The sequence below is a fragment of the Zonotrichia leucophrys genome, chromosome 3 (genome assembly GCF_028769735.1).
Source record: "Zonotrichia leucophrys gambelii isolate GWCS_2022_RI chromosome 3, RI_Zleu_2.0, whole genome shotgun sequence".
In the NCBI taxonomy this organism is placed as follows: domain Eukaryota; kingdom Metazoa; phylum Chordata; class Aves; order Passeriformes; family Passerellidae; genus Zonotrichia; species Zonotrichia leucophrys.
The window spans coordinates 33,313,683-33,327,988 of record NC_088172.1 but is presented as its reverse complement, the minus strand read 5'-3'; the positions used below and the strand labels follow the sequence as shown (position 1 = coordinate 33,327,988).

At 36.2% G+C, this 14,306-nt stretch overlaps 1 protein-coding gene across 12 annotated transcripts in view; it reads left to right on the top strand.

The window, feature by feature from the left end:
- Positions 1–14,306, top strand: part of PUM2 (pumilio RNA binding family member 2) — a 68,478-nt gene that overhangs the window by 41,730 nt on the left and 12,442 nt on the right. For 10 of the 12 annotated variants that reach the window (XM_064707772.1, XM_064707774.1, XM_064707775.1 and 7 more), the window contains exons 11-13: positions 3,185–3,328; positions 4,345–4,626; positions 9,320–9,556. In XM_064707772.1, coding sequence (XP_064563842.1) covers positions 3,185–3,328; positions 4,345–4,626; positions 9,320–9,556 — 663 coding nt within the window. The remainder of the gene's footprint in view (positions 1–3,184; positions 3,329–4,344; positions 4,627–9,319; positions 9,557–14,306) is intronic. The other 2 variants (XM_064707778.1, XM_064707777.1) reach the window with 1 other exon arrangement.

Here is a 14,306-nt window from a genome sequence, read left to right as displayed (position 1 = left end):
GCAAAACACCAGAGTTTTAAACTAGATTGTTTACTTTCACATTCCCTGCTGATACAGAGACAGTATAGATAGAGCAATTGAACTCTAAAATAAAAGGTGCGATTAGGAACTGATTAGGAAACAGTATGTTTTAGTTTTCTTACTGCATGGGAACACCACAGAGAACTTGAATATGAAGGCACTGAAGTAAGATTGATAATTGTTAATTTTGAGGGGAAATTGCACAGCCACAGGGACAGATGATTATGTGATGGAAGGTAATAAAATCTGAAACAGGAAGAGAGGGAATTAGAGAAGAGATCTGCCAAGTCATCACCTTATCTCTGATAAGAGAGAAGGCAGGGGAAGTTTCTAGATTTGTGCTCAGATTTCTGGGATGAGGCACAATTTGTGGAATTGTGGAAAGGAAAGGAGAAGCTCTAAGTTTGTTGTGAGAGCTCTTCCTCAGTTATTTAATTTTATCTTGGATGGTCTCTCTGAAATCTTATTTTTGATATCAAAGCAAAAAAATTTATACCTTTGAGGCTGCAGATTCACTTAGCAAGGTTTTAGCAATTTCACAAATAGCCAGTCCTATATTGCTTTGTTGTGGTAGATTTCAGTAGAAAGCTGAGGCCTACTTTGGTTCAGAATGTATTTCAGAAATTGGAAACAGAAATGAACCCATCAGTTCTCATTCATATCTTGACCCTTCTGTGGCAGTATCTGGATGCTACTGACCTAGCTTATCATGACTTATTTTAAATGTACTGTCTGTGGGTGGATCACAAGTTCATATAATGTCAGGGAAGTATCAAGAGGGCTTGGTCATCTTGTAATGTAAAGAGCAAGGGCAAATTGCTTCAGGTTTTAAATTTAGCAGTCATATGAATAAATTATTTTAGAAAATCCAACATTAATTAGATAATAATGCATTAGTATTAATTTCAGTAAATTTAATTGATGCAAAGTGGAAGTTATCTCCCCTGCCTCCCTCCAGATATTTTGCATTGGAAAATAGGCTTGTTTACATTGTGAGCTTGAAGTCATATAAAAAGCTGTATGTTAGCTTCAGATGAGTGGAAGGGTGTAAACATAAAATCAGTGGGTGTTTTATGCAGTTATACTTCAACAGTTACAGCATTATCCTTAGGTTTGTGCATTTGAAGAGGGTAGGTGGGCAGAGTAAATACTGCTAAGCATTAGCGAATTCTGCGTTCTGAAAAAGTGGTTTTATAAGATACAGCAGAAACAAACAGCAGAACCAACATGTTATATCAGTTCAACCTGCTACAAGTAGAAGCAGAAACTATGTAGGTATTAGTAATTAACATGGCTAATGTGTGCAGGAACATGTGTTATTATAATGAGCTTTTGTACTGTGTCACTAATCCCATATTTTGTGTTATCTGCAGAACTACAGTGAAACAGACAATAGTTTGTCACCTTTCCCTACCTTGGGAATGTAGCAACTTTTCTTAGTAGTGGAAGGGGTAGAGCAGAGCACGTTTTTGTAGGTGGAAGAGGCAGTGGCACCTCTAGCAAAGTATTTCCATCTAGTTCAAGTGTAAGAATGTGTTTTGGTTGGTTTTAACTGGCCAAATTTTCAGACAAATTATGTGGAAGGCAGCTGTCTTCTTGTGCTGTTGGTGGGAAAGAGAAGGTAGATGTGCCTGGAATGCAAAGCGAGTAGTGAGCAGTGAGAACAAACAGGTTTAGAATTAGAGCAATTATGATTTTTCATAACCAGTATAATGCATTCACTTCCAGAACTGTGAATTGAACCTAAAAATCTGGATTTTCATTGCTCCTGTCCTGTTCAGTGCTGCCTGAGTCTCCTTCATATCTTCATATTATCTTATCTTAGTGTGTGAGAATTTGGACCTGTGTATCCATCTTCCCTGCAGAGCACTGCACCCACCAGGCCAGAAGGCAGATGATGTTTCCACCTCTTTTTTTGGATTGTATCTAGGCAGAGGAGATCAGAGATGTTTTAGAAATTGAGGATGAGAAAATATGACTTGGAAGGCTGGTGACTATGGTACTCACCTTAAATCAGAGGTCCAGTTATGTTCAGGTCCATATGTATTTCAGAGAGAAATCTGCTAGACCTAGTTCTGAACATACAAGGCAACTGATGGGAATAGCTGACTTAAAATAGAATGCAAAATCTTTGTTCTTACATAGAACAAAAATAGATGTGTGACTTTTGCAATCTTGTCTTTTTTCTTAATACTGTTAATATATATTTGAACATGGGAGGAATATTGAAATTCCATTGGGTTTTATTTCATTGCTTCATAAGAATACTCAACCTAACAACTAGAAATTGTTGTATTTTAAATATCAGCACCCTTTCTTAGATTGTCGTAGCTTGTCTTCCATTTTTGAGAGATTTTTATTCCAATTCATCTACCTCACGATAAAGTGTCAAGAGCTTTAAAATTAATTCTCGTGCTCTAGTTCTAAATAAAGGGTTGGTTTTTTTTTGCTTGGCTTTCTTTTGGATCTTCTGCTTTTCCTCATTCATATATTGTATCCTGTATTCCTTTGAACTGCTTGCTTTTCTTCTTTTTCAACTCCTCCTCCCTTTCTTCATCAATTCCAGTTCTTAACTGTCAACTGAATGAAGTGTTATGCTTGCATTACAGTCTTTTTTATTCCTGTGAAACTGGCTGGTCCAAGGTACTCCTGCACACACAGCATTCCTTTCCTAATGTGTTTTTTGCAGATGGACTTGAAGTGTGGTTAGGTAATGTGTGGAATTGCCAGACTTGCATTTAGCTTAGCCTTTTAATTGTACTCGTCTCAAGAGCTTCTCCATGTGCAGAGGAGTACAAGAGAAAAGTATTTTAAACTACTGAAAGAAATTGATTTGATAATGGTTCAAATCTGCCAGTTGTGTTGTACCTGTACCTTCTCACTATGGTGTTAGAAACTTTAACCTTGACAGTAAGTTCAACTTTAGACTACCAATTTTAGCAGTTATTTTAGTTGTAAAATATAGCTTGAAGCATTTCTAAACCTTATTTTATCCCAGTATTTTATGATCTTTATTGCATTTGCTTTGATGTCCAGTTGATAGTCAGAGACTGTGGCAGGAATGCTGGTTTGTAGTTTGTGGTTAGAATATTTCAAGGAGAGAGGACATGCTGGCTGTGTGAGCCTGTGTGTAGCACTGATCCTTGTCTCCTGTGTGGTGCAGGTTACCAGGTGCTGGCTCCCACTGCCTATTACGATCAGACTGGTGCCTTAGTCGTAGGCCCTGGAGCGAGAACTGGCCTTGGCGCACCGGTCAGATTGGTGGCCTCAACTCCTGTGCTCATCAGTTCTGCAGCAGCACAAGCAGGTAAATATTTAATCCTGCACAGAAGTTTCTTTCACTTCTCTATTGAATCTTAACAGTAATGTTGATTAATATTTGACATTGTGTTTTCCTGTGCATCTGTGAAGTTTTCTAGTTGTGAGCGATATACTGTGCGTGCTTGCTTTTTTATTCTGTCTTCTGTTCTTTCTCACAGATGGGATTTTCCATTTTTAATTGGAATTTACAGTCCTCTTCCCATACATACACAGGCATGTTTCTGCAAATGTTACTTGTCAGATAGGAACATTTTCTCCTTCCTCTCCCCATGCATTATAACATGCACTTCTCATCAATCCCCTAAATGGTGTCCTCTAGGTAGCATCATTTCATTGCTTCGGCCTGGCAGAAGATGGACTGCCCTGGAACCTTGCTATGCTTTTCTCATGAAACTTCTTTTCTCCTGAAAAATGTGGCAAGGAGAAAGCTATGTATAGAATGGAAAGCAAAAGAGGAGAATTAGTTTTATCAAAACTCTCTAGTTTCCCTCTTTTTTACCAGTTGTAAGATCTAGTATTACTTTACTGAACCATTTATTGCATTTGTTAAATTAAAATCTAGAATATTAATCCTGGATTAATTAACTTAATCTGTTCAGAAAATTAGATTTTAAGTTAATCTATCTGCTTCTTTCTCTGTGCAGAACTTGCTTCTGACAGTAGCTGAAGATGTCTTTGAATGACTCTTAGCTGCAATTCTGCTACTGCAATTTTGGATATAAAAAGTTCAGTAAACAGTAATCTTACATGTTTACACTGGAAATTCCCTCAATTACATTAACAGTTCTGCAGCCTTGATTAGCCTAAAACATGTGTTGTCTTCACCCTTTTTCTTTGAGTAATTAAGATTGTATAATACTATTAAGTCTCTTAGTCCTTTAATATGTGAATTTCTGCTTGTTTTAAGAGGGCTTCAAGAAAATACAATTTAGTTCTGAATAATCCATTTTCAGTCAGCAATGTTCAAGAGAGTAATTGTGATTGAAAACGTGTGTTTTACAGCTGCAGCTGCTTCAGCTGGAGGAACAGCAAACAATCTCGCGGGAGCCACGAACGGTCTATTTCGGCCACTTGGTGCCCAGCCACAGCAACAGCAACAGCAAACAAATAGTAGCCTACAATCCAATTCATTTTATGGCAGTAACTCTTTGACCAATAACTCCCAGAGCAGTTCCCTTTTTTCACATGGTCCTGGCCAACCAGGAGGCACATCTCTTGGCTTTGGAAGTAGCAGCTCTTTAGGAGCAGCTATCGGCTCTGCACTTGGTGGATTTGGCTCATCAGGTAGGTTGTTAATATAGTGAGGACATTCTGTGAGACTTTTGTGCTAAGCAAAAAAATGTATCTGTATCAGGCATCATATATATACATACATTTCTAAAAAGAATGCAAAAATAGATTACGTAAGTTTAAAGCAAATTAGAGGGAGAAATAAAAGAAGTTTTAAAAATTTACTTGGGTTCTGTATAGAAGATGCATTTTTGAACAATATCTTGTAGTCACAGGAATCTCCAAAATACTTTTCCATACTGATCACTGAACTGTGCCCCAGAAGTTTGTTACTGTTTTCTGTAAGCTGCTTTTGTTTTCAAGAAGGTCTTCATTCTATGGTTAAAGTAACAATTGATGATAGTGAAGATATACATTCTTTTGTTTTAATAATTATATCAGAAAAATTCCTAATTTTCTTACAGCCTATGACTTTCTAAATTTGATCTAATATCAAAGTGCTTGTTTCCATAACTTTTTTAAAGGATTTATAAAACAAAAATACCTAATACCAAAGAATAGTCCTTGTTAGCTCTAGCAGGTTTAATCTTGGTTACAGTTAAGCTAAATAGTTCTGTGCATGTTTGGGGCCTTTAATTATTTCAGCAGATACTCCTAAATATTACCAACCTGTTTATATTTAAAAAAAAATCATTCTGTCACATTTCTGCTCTAAAGCAGAAATTTCATATTCACAGTTTTTAAACATGCAAGGTAGGTTTGTTATATTTCAAATTCAGTTTTAGTAAAGCGAGATAAACATTTTTTAAGAAATTGCCTTTTGCTATTAATCTCAAAGTTTACAGCACTGAATTGCTTCTTATTGCTAATAATATTTTAATGAAATCAAGGGAGCATGTTTGATCTTGCATATTTTGCAAATGGGTAGAAATTGGGGGAATTTTATGCATTCTAACAATTCTTTGCAAAATTAAGGAAAACTAGTGCTAAAGAAAGCAACTTTTATAAAATGACAGAATGGCCTAATATATGGGGGAGAAAAAACAGAAGGAAAAGCACACCCTTCAGTGTTAAGTCATGGTAGTTGTTTGGTAACAGTGTGACTAGTGACATCAAATATGTTGCATACCAACACAGTTTTTTTGTCAGTGTTAATTTTCATAAAATAACCAGAAAAATTATTTACTTTAACACAACTAATGTTAGGAAGTCCAAAATCAGGTTTTTACACTGATCATGTCCAGTATCTGATTTTAAAGAGGAGACCGGAAACATGCCATGTTCAATTAAAAAAAAAAATAAATTGAGGCTTTTCAGTAGTGTAGGTTTTCTTAATTTTTCCTTAATTTACAGCAAGTAAATTTTATTTACAAAATTGTGCTATCCAATATTACATAATATAACTTGTCCAGAGCTATTTGTAAGGTTTCAGTGAATCCTTAGCAGCTGTGTTTCACTCTAGGGACAGTTTCATTACAGTGGTAGATAGTCATAATAAATATATATATTTAATACCATGCAACTATTTAAGGTCTCTAGATAGAATAGATATAAGTCATAAAAGTTCTTATCCTGCGTTATCTGAAGAACTTCCATAGAACACAAATTTCAGTTGTGTATCTACTTAAGAAAATCAGCATAGCTTTTTCTGGCACAGGAGATTAAGCCTTTTTCTTGTAGCAAAGGTCAATTACAGAGCTTTATCCAAAGCCCTCAGCACAGAGAGCACATGCTGAAATCTTGGAGCAGTATCCAGGGTGATTTAATTAGCATGGTAGTTTGCACAGGGAAGCAAGAACCCTATGCTTTTGCAGTTTGAGAAGTGCTGATGAAAGGTGCTATCTAAACCTGAAATATTTTTCATCGTATTATTAGAATAAAAGTATATTGAAAGTGCCCTTCTGCCAAGTATAAATTGTACTTGCCCTAATAGCCACTTAAAAAATGCTTCCTGATTATTTATTTATTTTTTTAGAATTCTGGCCTGTGTGTATATATGAACTGAGTTTCACAAATGAGCACTTCAACAATTGGTATTCATGCATATTGAGGCAAATTAAAAGTTTAATTTTTTATGTGCCATGGTTTTAGCTTCTTTATAACTCCCATCAGCGTGTTGAAAATGTTGAATTTCAGTTAAAATATAGCCATGAAGACTGATAGATGGCAGAACACATTTTGCCCTATGTTTTCAGTTTTTGCAGGGGGCAAAAATAGCTGCAAAAAATGTGAAGGTGAGCATGTTCTAGCTTGAATGACTGAACAAAGTAACGGCTGAAAGCAGCAAACATACCATATAAATGACTGTATGTACTCACAGTCTCTGTTCTTTTATAATCAAGTTATTCATACTCCATTTTAAAGGTTTAGGTACATGATGATAAGTCACTGCAGCTTAACAGGTAGCCAAGAATTAGATCAACTGTGGCAGCTTTCCAGATGCCGCCTTCTGGCTTGTAACAACTGTAAAGGAATTGCATTAGATAGGGAGGGGGGAAGAGGAGTAAGCCAATGCAACTTCTGTGTTTTGTGAGCTTTGCTTGTTTTGTGTGTGAAAATGCAGCTCAGCTGCTTTGTGGTAACTTGTTAAGCTGCAGTAATTTAGCTGAATAAGAAACACTGAAAGATGGAAAAATGGCAGTCCCTCATGTAGCATTGTATTAACATTGATATGGTTCACTGAGCCAGAGCCTGTAGAGCTGGTCTCAGAGCTTGAGACTTCTTTCAACTGTTGCCTTAATTTGCTCTTCTGGTTTCTTATTCTCAGTCTCCTTGCCTAGTTAGTCCAGTATCTTTTCCTTCTGGTTTCTCCTCTAGTATCTCTTCCTTCCCAGTTTCCAGGCAACATTTATCTCCTGCTTCCCTCCTAAGTATGTTTCTGTTTCTACTTGTACTGTGTGATGTTCCCATCATCAGCTTACTATTCAGTCTTTTTGCCCCACAGTCACATACACCTTCTGCAGCCTAACTTTTCTTCAGATCTGCTTTCTTCTCATCCTCAGTCCCACTGAAAGTGCTTGCCACTTTTTCTTGCAGTCTCTTTGTTGGCTCCTTTGTCTTACCTTTCTCGCTTCCTTCTGTTTTCCTTTTTTCTCTTTCCCCTCTCCCTAGTCTACTTCTTGTGTTTGGCTTTTGTCTCCCTGCCACTTGAAATAGAAAACTTCCTTTCCTCATTGCCTCATGGGCCTTTCCAACACAAGGTGGAATCTTGGACAGCAGTTTCAGTCTGTTTTTGACATGACATACTTTAGTTCAATTGCAGGCACAACCTTAATCAACCATCTCAGACGTGCTGTGTATGGTCAGGAGTTTAAGTTTTCAGCCATGAGTCTGTAGCAGATCCATGCTGAACTTGGGTGAACTATGATTTTGCAAAGATTTTTAGTCTAGTCTAAGAGTGTGAAAATAAAGGTCTCCTGTTGCTGGCATATTTGGTCTGAGTGCATGAAAGCATCAACTTCTCAAAGAGGTAGCTAGATTATTTTGATAAAGATAAAGCACCTTTCTTTGCCAGTATTTCTGAAATGGCAGTGTTTAGACAAAAGTTCTGTTAAAAATTTTATCCAGGCAAGTTCCTGCCATGAAAAATATTAGCCAAGTTGTTAATGTTATGAGAAAACAAATTAGTGTCTTAAAAATGGAAAGTTTCAGGCAGCCTTTATATTGTTCTATGCCACCAGCTTCAGTAGGAAAGTACTTGAAAAGGACAAAGGTGATGGAAGTAAAAATTGTGACCTTTCCTTTTTAAGTTGAAATAGTCAATAGTAGTAATCAATTTTCCAAATTCAGCTAAGAAAGATATTTGTTGTTAAAATAGCCATAATCTTAGTTTGATTCATGATTATAATAATGTTCAATGTTTAAAACAGGGACTCTGGTCTAATACTTCACTAGTATGCAGCAGATACTAGAATTTAACATTTCTAAAAGCTTTTTATTGTTCTCCTAATTTGTCCTAGACTGTTCATCACCCGGCTGAACGCTGCTGTGCAGGATAACCAGTCCTTCACTAATACACTGTTATCCAAAGCCTCTAGTCTAATTTGACTTTCAGAAACAGTGATAGCAGTAAAATCACGTTTTTAATTTCTCACTTAATTTTCCTATCTCTGCTGTGCTTCTCATCTTCTTTCTTGGCCTATTCCCTCTTTATAATATCTTTTCAAAACACTTCTTTGAGAGCCATAATTCTCATAGGGAATTTAAAGTAGTCATTTTTTTCCTACAGGTGAGGGGTTCACAAACAGGGAAGTTCAGAAACAGCTGAACATCAATATAAATTATTTTGTGAACCCTTAAACAACAACAAATTTCCTCTAGACTTTTTCCTGAAATGAGCATCACTGTCTGACTAATAATTTATGGTGGAAAAAAATTAACAAATAATTTAGTGGCAATATTTTTAGAATCATTTATCCAATAAAGTGACAGTGTAATCTGATCTTATAAATTCCATATTTGTCCCAAAGCCTGAAGTCAGGCATTTAAAACAGAGTACTGCAATATTACTGTGAGAAGTCTAGTGTGAAATGTTGAAAGACATGGACATTGGTGAAATTATTTGCCAGTGGTATGTTTATACCCACTTAGATTTACTTAAAAGCATGTGTGGTTATCACAGTGATTGTCTTTGTCATAACGATTGCTGTAATTATTGTGATCGCATCTGTTGTTGCCCAGCTGTAGTTGGGGATAGGTTTTATTCAGTTGACACTGTGTAATTAGGGTCTTTTTATTTCTTCTTCAGTTGGCAGTTCTGCAAGTAGTAGTGCCACAAGGAGAGATTCTCTATCTACTAGCTCTGACTTGTACAAAAGATCTAGTAGCAGCCTAGCACCCATAGGGCAGCAATTTTACAATAGTCTGGGATTTTCCTCCTCTCCAAGTCCAATAGGCATGCCTCTGCCAAGCCAAACGCCAGGACATTCACTTACGCCACCGCCATCACTTTCATCACATGGATCCTCATCCAGTTTGCATTTAGGTAAAAAAAAACAAAAACAAAAACCAAAAAAACACTTTTTGTTTGTATGTGTGTATGTATTTCTATGTGTAAAATATATGTTGCATAAGAGATGTCACATTACCTTTGCTGTTAAACAGTTTTGTAATGAAGAGGGGCCATTCCTGGTGGTGAAGAGCATGTTCAGATGCTCAGTGATTTGACAGTGGAGGGCACTCAGCTTTTGGCAGTATCGGGCCAACAACTGATTTTTCTTCCCTTGTAGAAGCCCAGTAAGAATTATTGGTCCTTTTTCTATTATGTTTCCACAGTATGACAAGCAAAGGTGCATTATTTTTGTTTCTCCTCCACTGTGTTGCTGCTTTAAGGACATTGTAGATGATGTGTTCAACAGTGAAGTGACTTTCATTAATGCCCCTTGCCATGATAAAGTAGAAAAGTGAGCAGTGCTCTCTCTCAATGTAAAATGTATTGAAAGGTGATTTTTGAATCAGTCAACCTCATGGCCCAATTACTTTGCCAGGAAGACAGTAATTTATCACCAGACTGATGGAAGGAGACAAAAAAAAAAAAAACATTTGTCAAAGAAGTAGCAAAGGCATTGTTAGTGGTGGCTCTCTGTTATCAGATGTATTTTTTTAAGGAATGCTGAAAATAATTTCTTGAATTTTTTTTTTTGGCTAGTAAGAAAACATGGGAGCTCAACCTTTCTTTAAAAAAAAGTTTAAAAAAATAAAGGATCTAAAGAAACCCCACCACCGTATACAGTATATTTAGAAGATAATGCCTCTAACCCGAGGTTACCTGGTACAGTTTTTCCTTTTCTGCTGCGAATATTTGCAGTCATTTAATTTAGATGCTAAAATCATACAGTGGAACTGGATTTAATTCAAGATTGAGTTGTCAGTTGCTCCAGTAACTGTTCAATGCACAGTTCCATGCTTGCAATAGGCAATCCCCTATACCTCTTAGTGCAAATAAAACAGGAAACAAAATTTTTAAATGCCTACCATAATACACCTTTAGTGAAAAAAAGTACGAGTAATTTGTATAACAAAGGTAAATAATTAAAATATATTACATTTGCAGTACAGTATCCCCTTCAAGGTTAAGTGCTGAATACCCAAAATAAAACTGGGCAAGGGGATGTTTCAGCACATTTTATTTTTTTTTACTTACCTTTTTTCCTTTTTCAGGTCTACAAAGTGCACCTTTGGGCTGAGACCAAGCATGGAAAGTTTCAGCCCAAATGGAGGCTTTTGAGAAAGTTCTGAACATCTGACAATGGGGTTATCATGGAAATCTTTTTCTTTCTTTCTTTTCAAAGTACTCTCACCATAGTTTTCATATTGCTGAAAACTATACTTAAACCAAATTTTGGAAGGCATTATCTAAAATTTAAAACATTCAAAGTTTTGTTTGTTTCACATTTGATAAATGTTAAAAGACTTTTTTCAGTTCTGAGAAAATAGGCTGTGATCAGTACAGAGGATTGCCTCTGTCAGCAGAAATTGTTAAATACTGACTTTGACCCATTTTGAACTGTTTGGCAGTGTCAACTAAGCCTAATACCTTGTTAAAATCATGTACTAGATCAGTGTGTAACTGCCAGAATATACAGTTGTACTCTGAAAATTGACACAACCTTGTTGGCTTCCATATGTCCTCTTCATCATCCAAATGAAGTGGACCTTGATTACTGATAAAAACTTTTTGCTATATTACAAAATCAGCCTGAAATTTGGAAATGGAGGACTTTTGGATATTTGCTCTCAGAAAAATACAGTAATCTTTTTTAGCCTTTCTGCCCTGTGCCATATTTTTGCACAGTTGCATGCAAAGTGTACCATGTACAAGTTTAAGGTTATTTCTGAAGTCAATTGTCTGTCTTGTTATATTTATTCTGGTGTGTTCATCAACCACTCTTGGAAGCATGTTTTGTTCTCACATACAAAAAATAAAAAAATCAGAGGTTTCTCACCAAGTGAGAAGTTATACCTGAAATCAAACAGGGAGTCTACTTTAATAAGGGGTATGGTTACCATGTAGTCACTTTTCAGAGTAGAACAACATTGTAAGTTCATGTCTGCATGCAGTTTCCATTGGTATTCTGATAATGCCTGTCAAATGCAGCTCTCCCTCCACCTTCCAAACTTGTCCTGCCTGCTTGTATCAACAGGTTCAGCTAAGTTTAACTCTTGTTTTAAAATGGGCATCAAACTCAGTTGCTCCTGTTTCAGCCACCAGAATCTAGAGCACTATACTGGGAAAGGGTGCATGGTTTTATAACCCCTTTGTCAGACACTGCTGCAATTTGTAGCTTAAAAGAACAATTTCCCTTTTACAAGAAATTTTGTGATATTTTGCTGTTTTTCTCTTCTCACCAACTTTTATCCAACATCCTGAAATAGGAATGTGCTAATAACTTTGTGCTAGTGTCAGTTTTCCTATATTTGAAGGGATTTGTCAGTTGTCTGTAACTGCTTCTTTACTGTAATCAGCTGGAGCAGTAAGGTCATGAATTTGAACTACCCTTTCACTCCCAAGTACAAGGAACTGCAAGAGGAAGTGGTTTTCCATTGTCATAAAAAATCCTTTTAGATTTGTTGTCCTTACCCTGTTTGATGGTACATTGCAGCAATTTGAGAATAGAGTTCTGGTGTAGAGTAGGATTTCTAAAATCTGGGCTTTTGGAGGTAATTGTTTCCTGTGTGTTGGGAGCCAGTCTTGTTAGCAGTTGGGATTGCTGTTTCACCTGCAGAGATGGTCATTCTGGGTAAGAGTAAAGGCCCCTTGGCAAAGCAGTGTGGGGAGCTTTGCATTGCCTCAGCTGTGCCCCTCCTCTGTAGGGCTGCAGGGAACCACTCATTATAAACACATGCATTGATTCCTGAAATATACATAGATCTGTGTAATTCTGTTTTCCATATGAAGATGAAACTTTAAGCTTAGGATGAGCTGAAGCTGCTTTTTTGCAGATGAGCAGATACTTAATAGAAATTAAGTTTAAAGCATTTACATACGTGTATGTGTGTTGCTAGAAAAAACTGCTGACCCATGTAAATAAGTTACTCTGCAGTAGATGTATTTTCTGTCTTTATTAGAAATAATTGAAAAAATACTTTGATAAATACTAACAGACTAATGCTGTCAAAATAAATGTGCCTGGATCTAGTTTTTAATGTTTTTTCATGTTCTCCTTAACACTAAATGTGTTAAGGAGTCAATAATTTAACATGCTTTGTGTCCTTGAAACTAGGCTCTGATTTAGATGTTCTATATCCCCTTTATATCTCTCTGCCTTTTCCTCCCTATGGATTAGCCATGGGGGGTTTAAGTTAAATTAAACTGTAAAACCATCTTAGTATTACTCAGTGCTTTGGAGGTCTTTGTTTTATGAGATCAGAAGTGGTAGCTAATTGATTATCTGAAGAATGAACGGCACACTGCTTTATTCAGTAGGGTATGTTCCCCATATAACTGACAAGATACAGGCTATTACTTTCCTAGTTTGGTGAAGAAAATAGGCCATTGTACTCACAATTATATCTGCATGTAATAAGTATCTGAGACAATATGCCTTTATTTTGGGAGTTTTGCTGTTTTTCAAATCTGCAGAGTTGCCACTGAGCCCTAACATTGCTGTAATTAAAGGTTATGTGAAAATAAAAGCTAATTACTAATTAAATTACTCTTTTTTATAATAGTATCCGGTGTTTTAGAAGGTTCTGCTTTCTGAGTACCACAGGTTTTTCTGGGCACAATGGATGTGCTTTCTTAGTACAGCCTTCCTGTATTATTGTCCTGCTTAACATGATTGTCTGAAATAGTCTCACAGGCTAGACAGGAGCCTCCCAGCTGCAGCATAGTTATCTTACAAGTCTTAAAAAGTGATGGTTCCCAAATTAGACTGAAAAAGGCTTTAATAATTCTCAGCAGGAAATGCATATTACACATAAATAGCACATTTGTTAAAAGTTACCAAATTTCTATTTTACTTGCTGGATAAATTGTTTCATTTAATTTAAAGAAATGAAGGCTCATTAAAAAAAAAACAAAACAAGCTGAAACAATTCCTGATTCATATGTTCATTTCTGTGACTATGTATGTTGACTGAGCATATGATCAAAACTGCCCTATTAGTTTCTGGCACACAATTGAGCATGTGATCAGTGAAGTAATAGTGATCCTGCAACAGGAAAGCAGCCTGTAAGTTCCTTTCAGCAGATGGGCTCTGGTGCCCTCTCGTGCTATTAAATAGTGTTACTGCACAGCACCTACAGGGGAGCCAGGATTGCACTGCTGTGCAATGTCTACATAGTCCAGATGAGAAATACCATCATTTCAGCTGCATAACTTTTTTTTTTTTTCTGTAGAAGTCCATTCCTAGAGGAAGAATTATGGCAGACCATCACTCTGCACACTGCTTCACCTGCAGAATGTTGGGCGTTTCTTTTCTTTTCTTTCTTTTTTTTTTTTTTTTTTTTTTGTTGTTGTTGTTAGTACCATAGTGTTTGTCAATGGAAACTAAAAACAATAGTTACAAAATTTTATTTTTCTGGCTGTAGAGAATTAAGAGGCCTTAATTTAAAAGAAAACCTAGTGATTTTTAAAAGGTACTATGGGACATAAAGTATTTATTGATGTTTGTCACAGAATTTTGAAGACTTAATTATAAAAATAAGTACTAATTATTTCTATTTTAGGGCATAGTACTATATAGTGCAATAAATGTTATGCTTGATGTGTCTTGCAGAGCACTAACGTTTC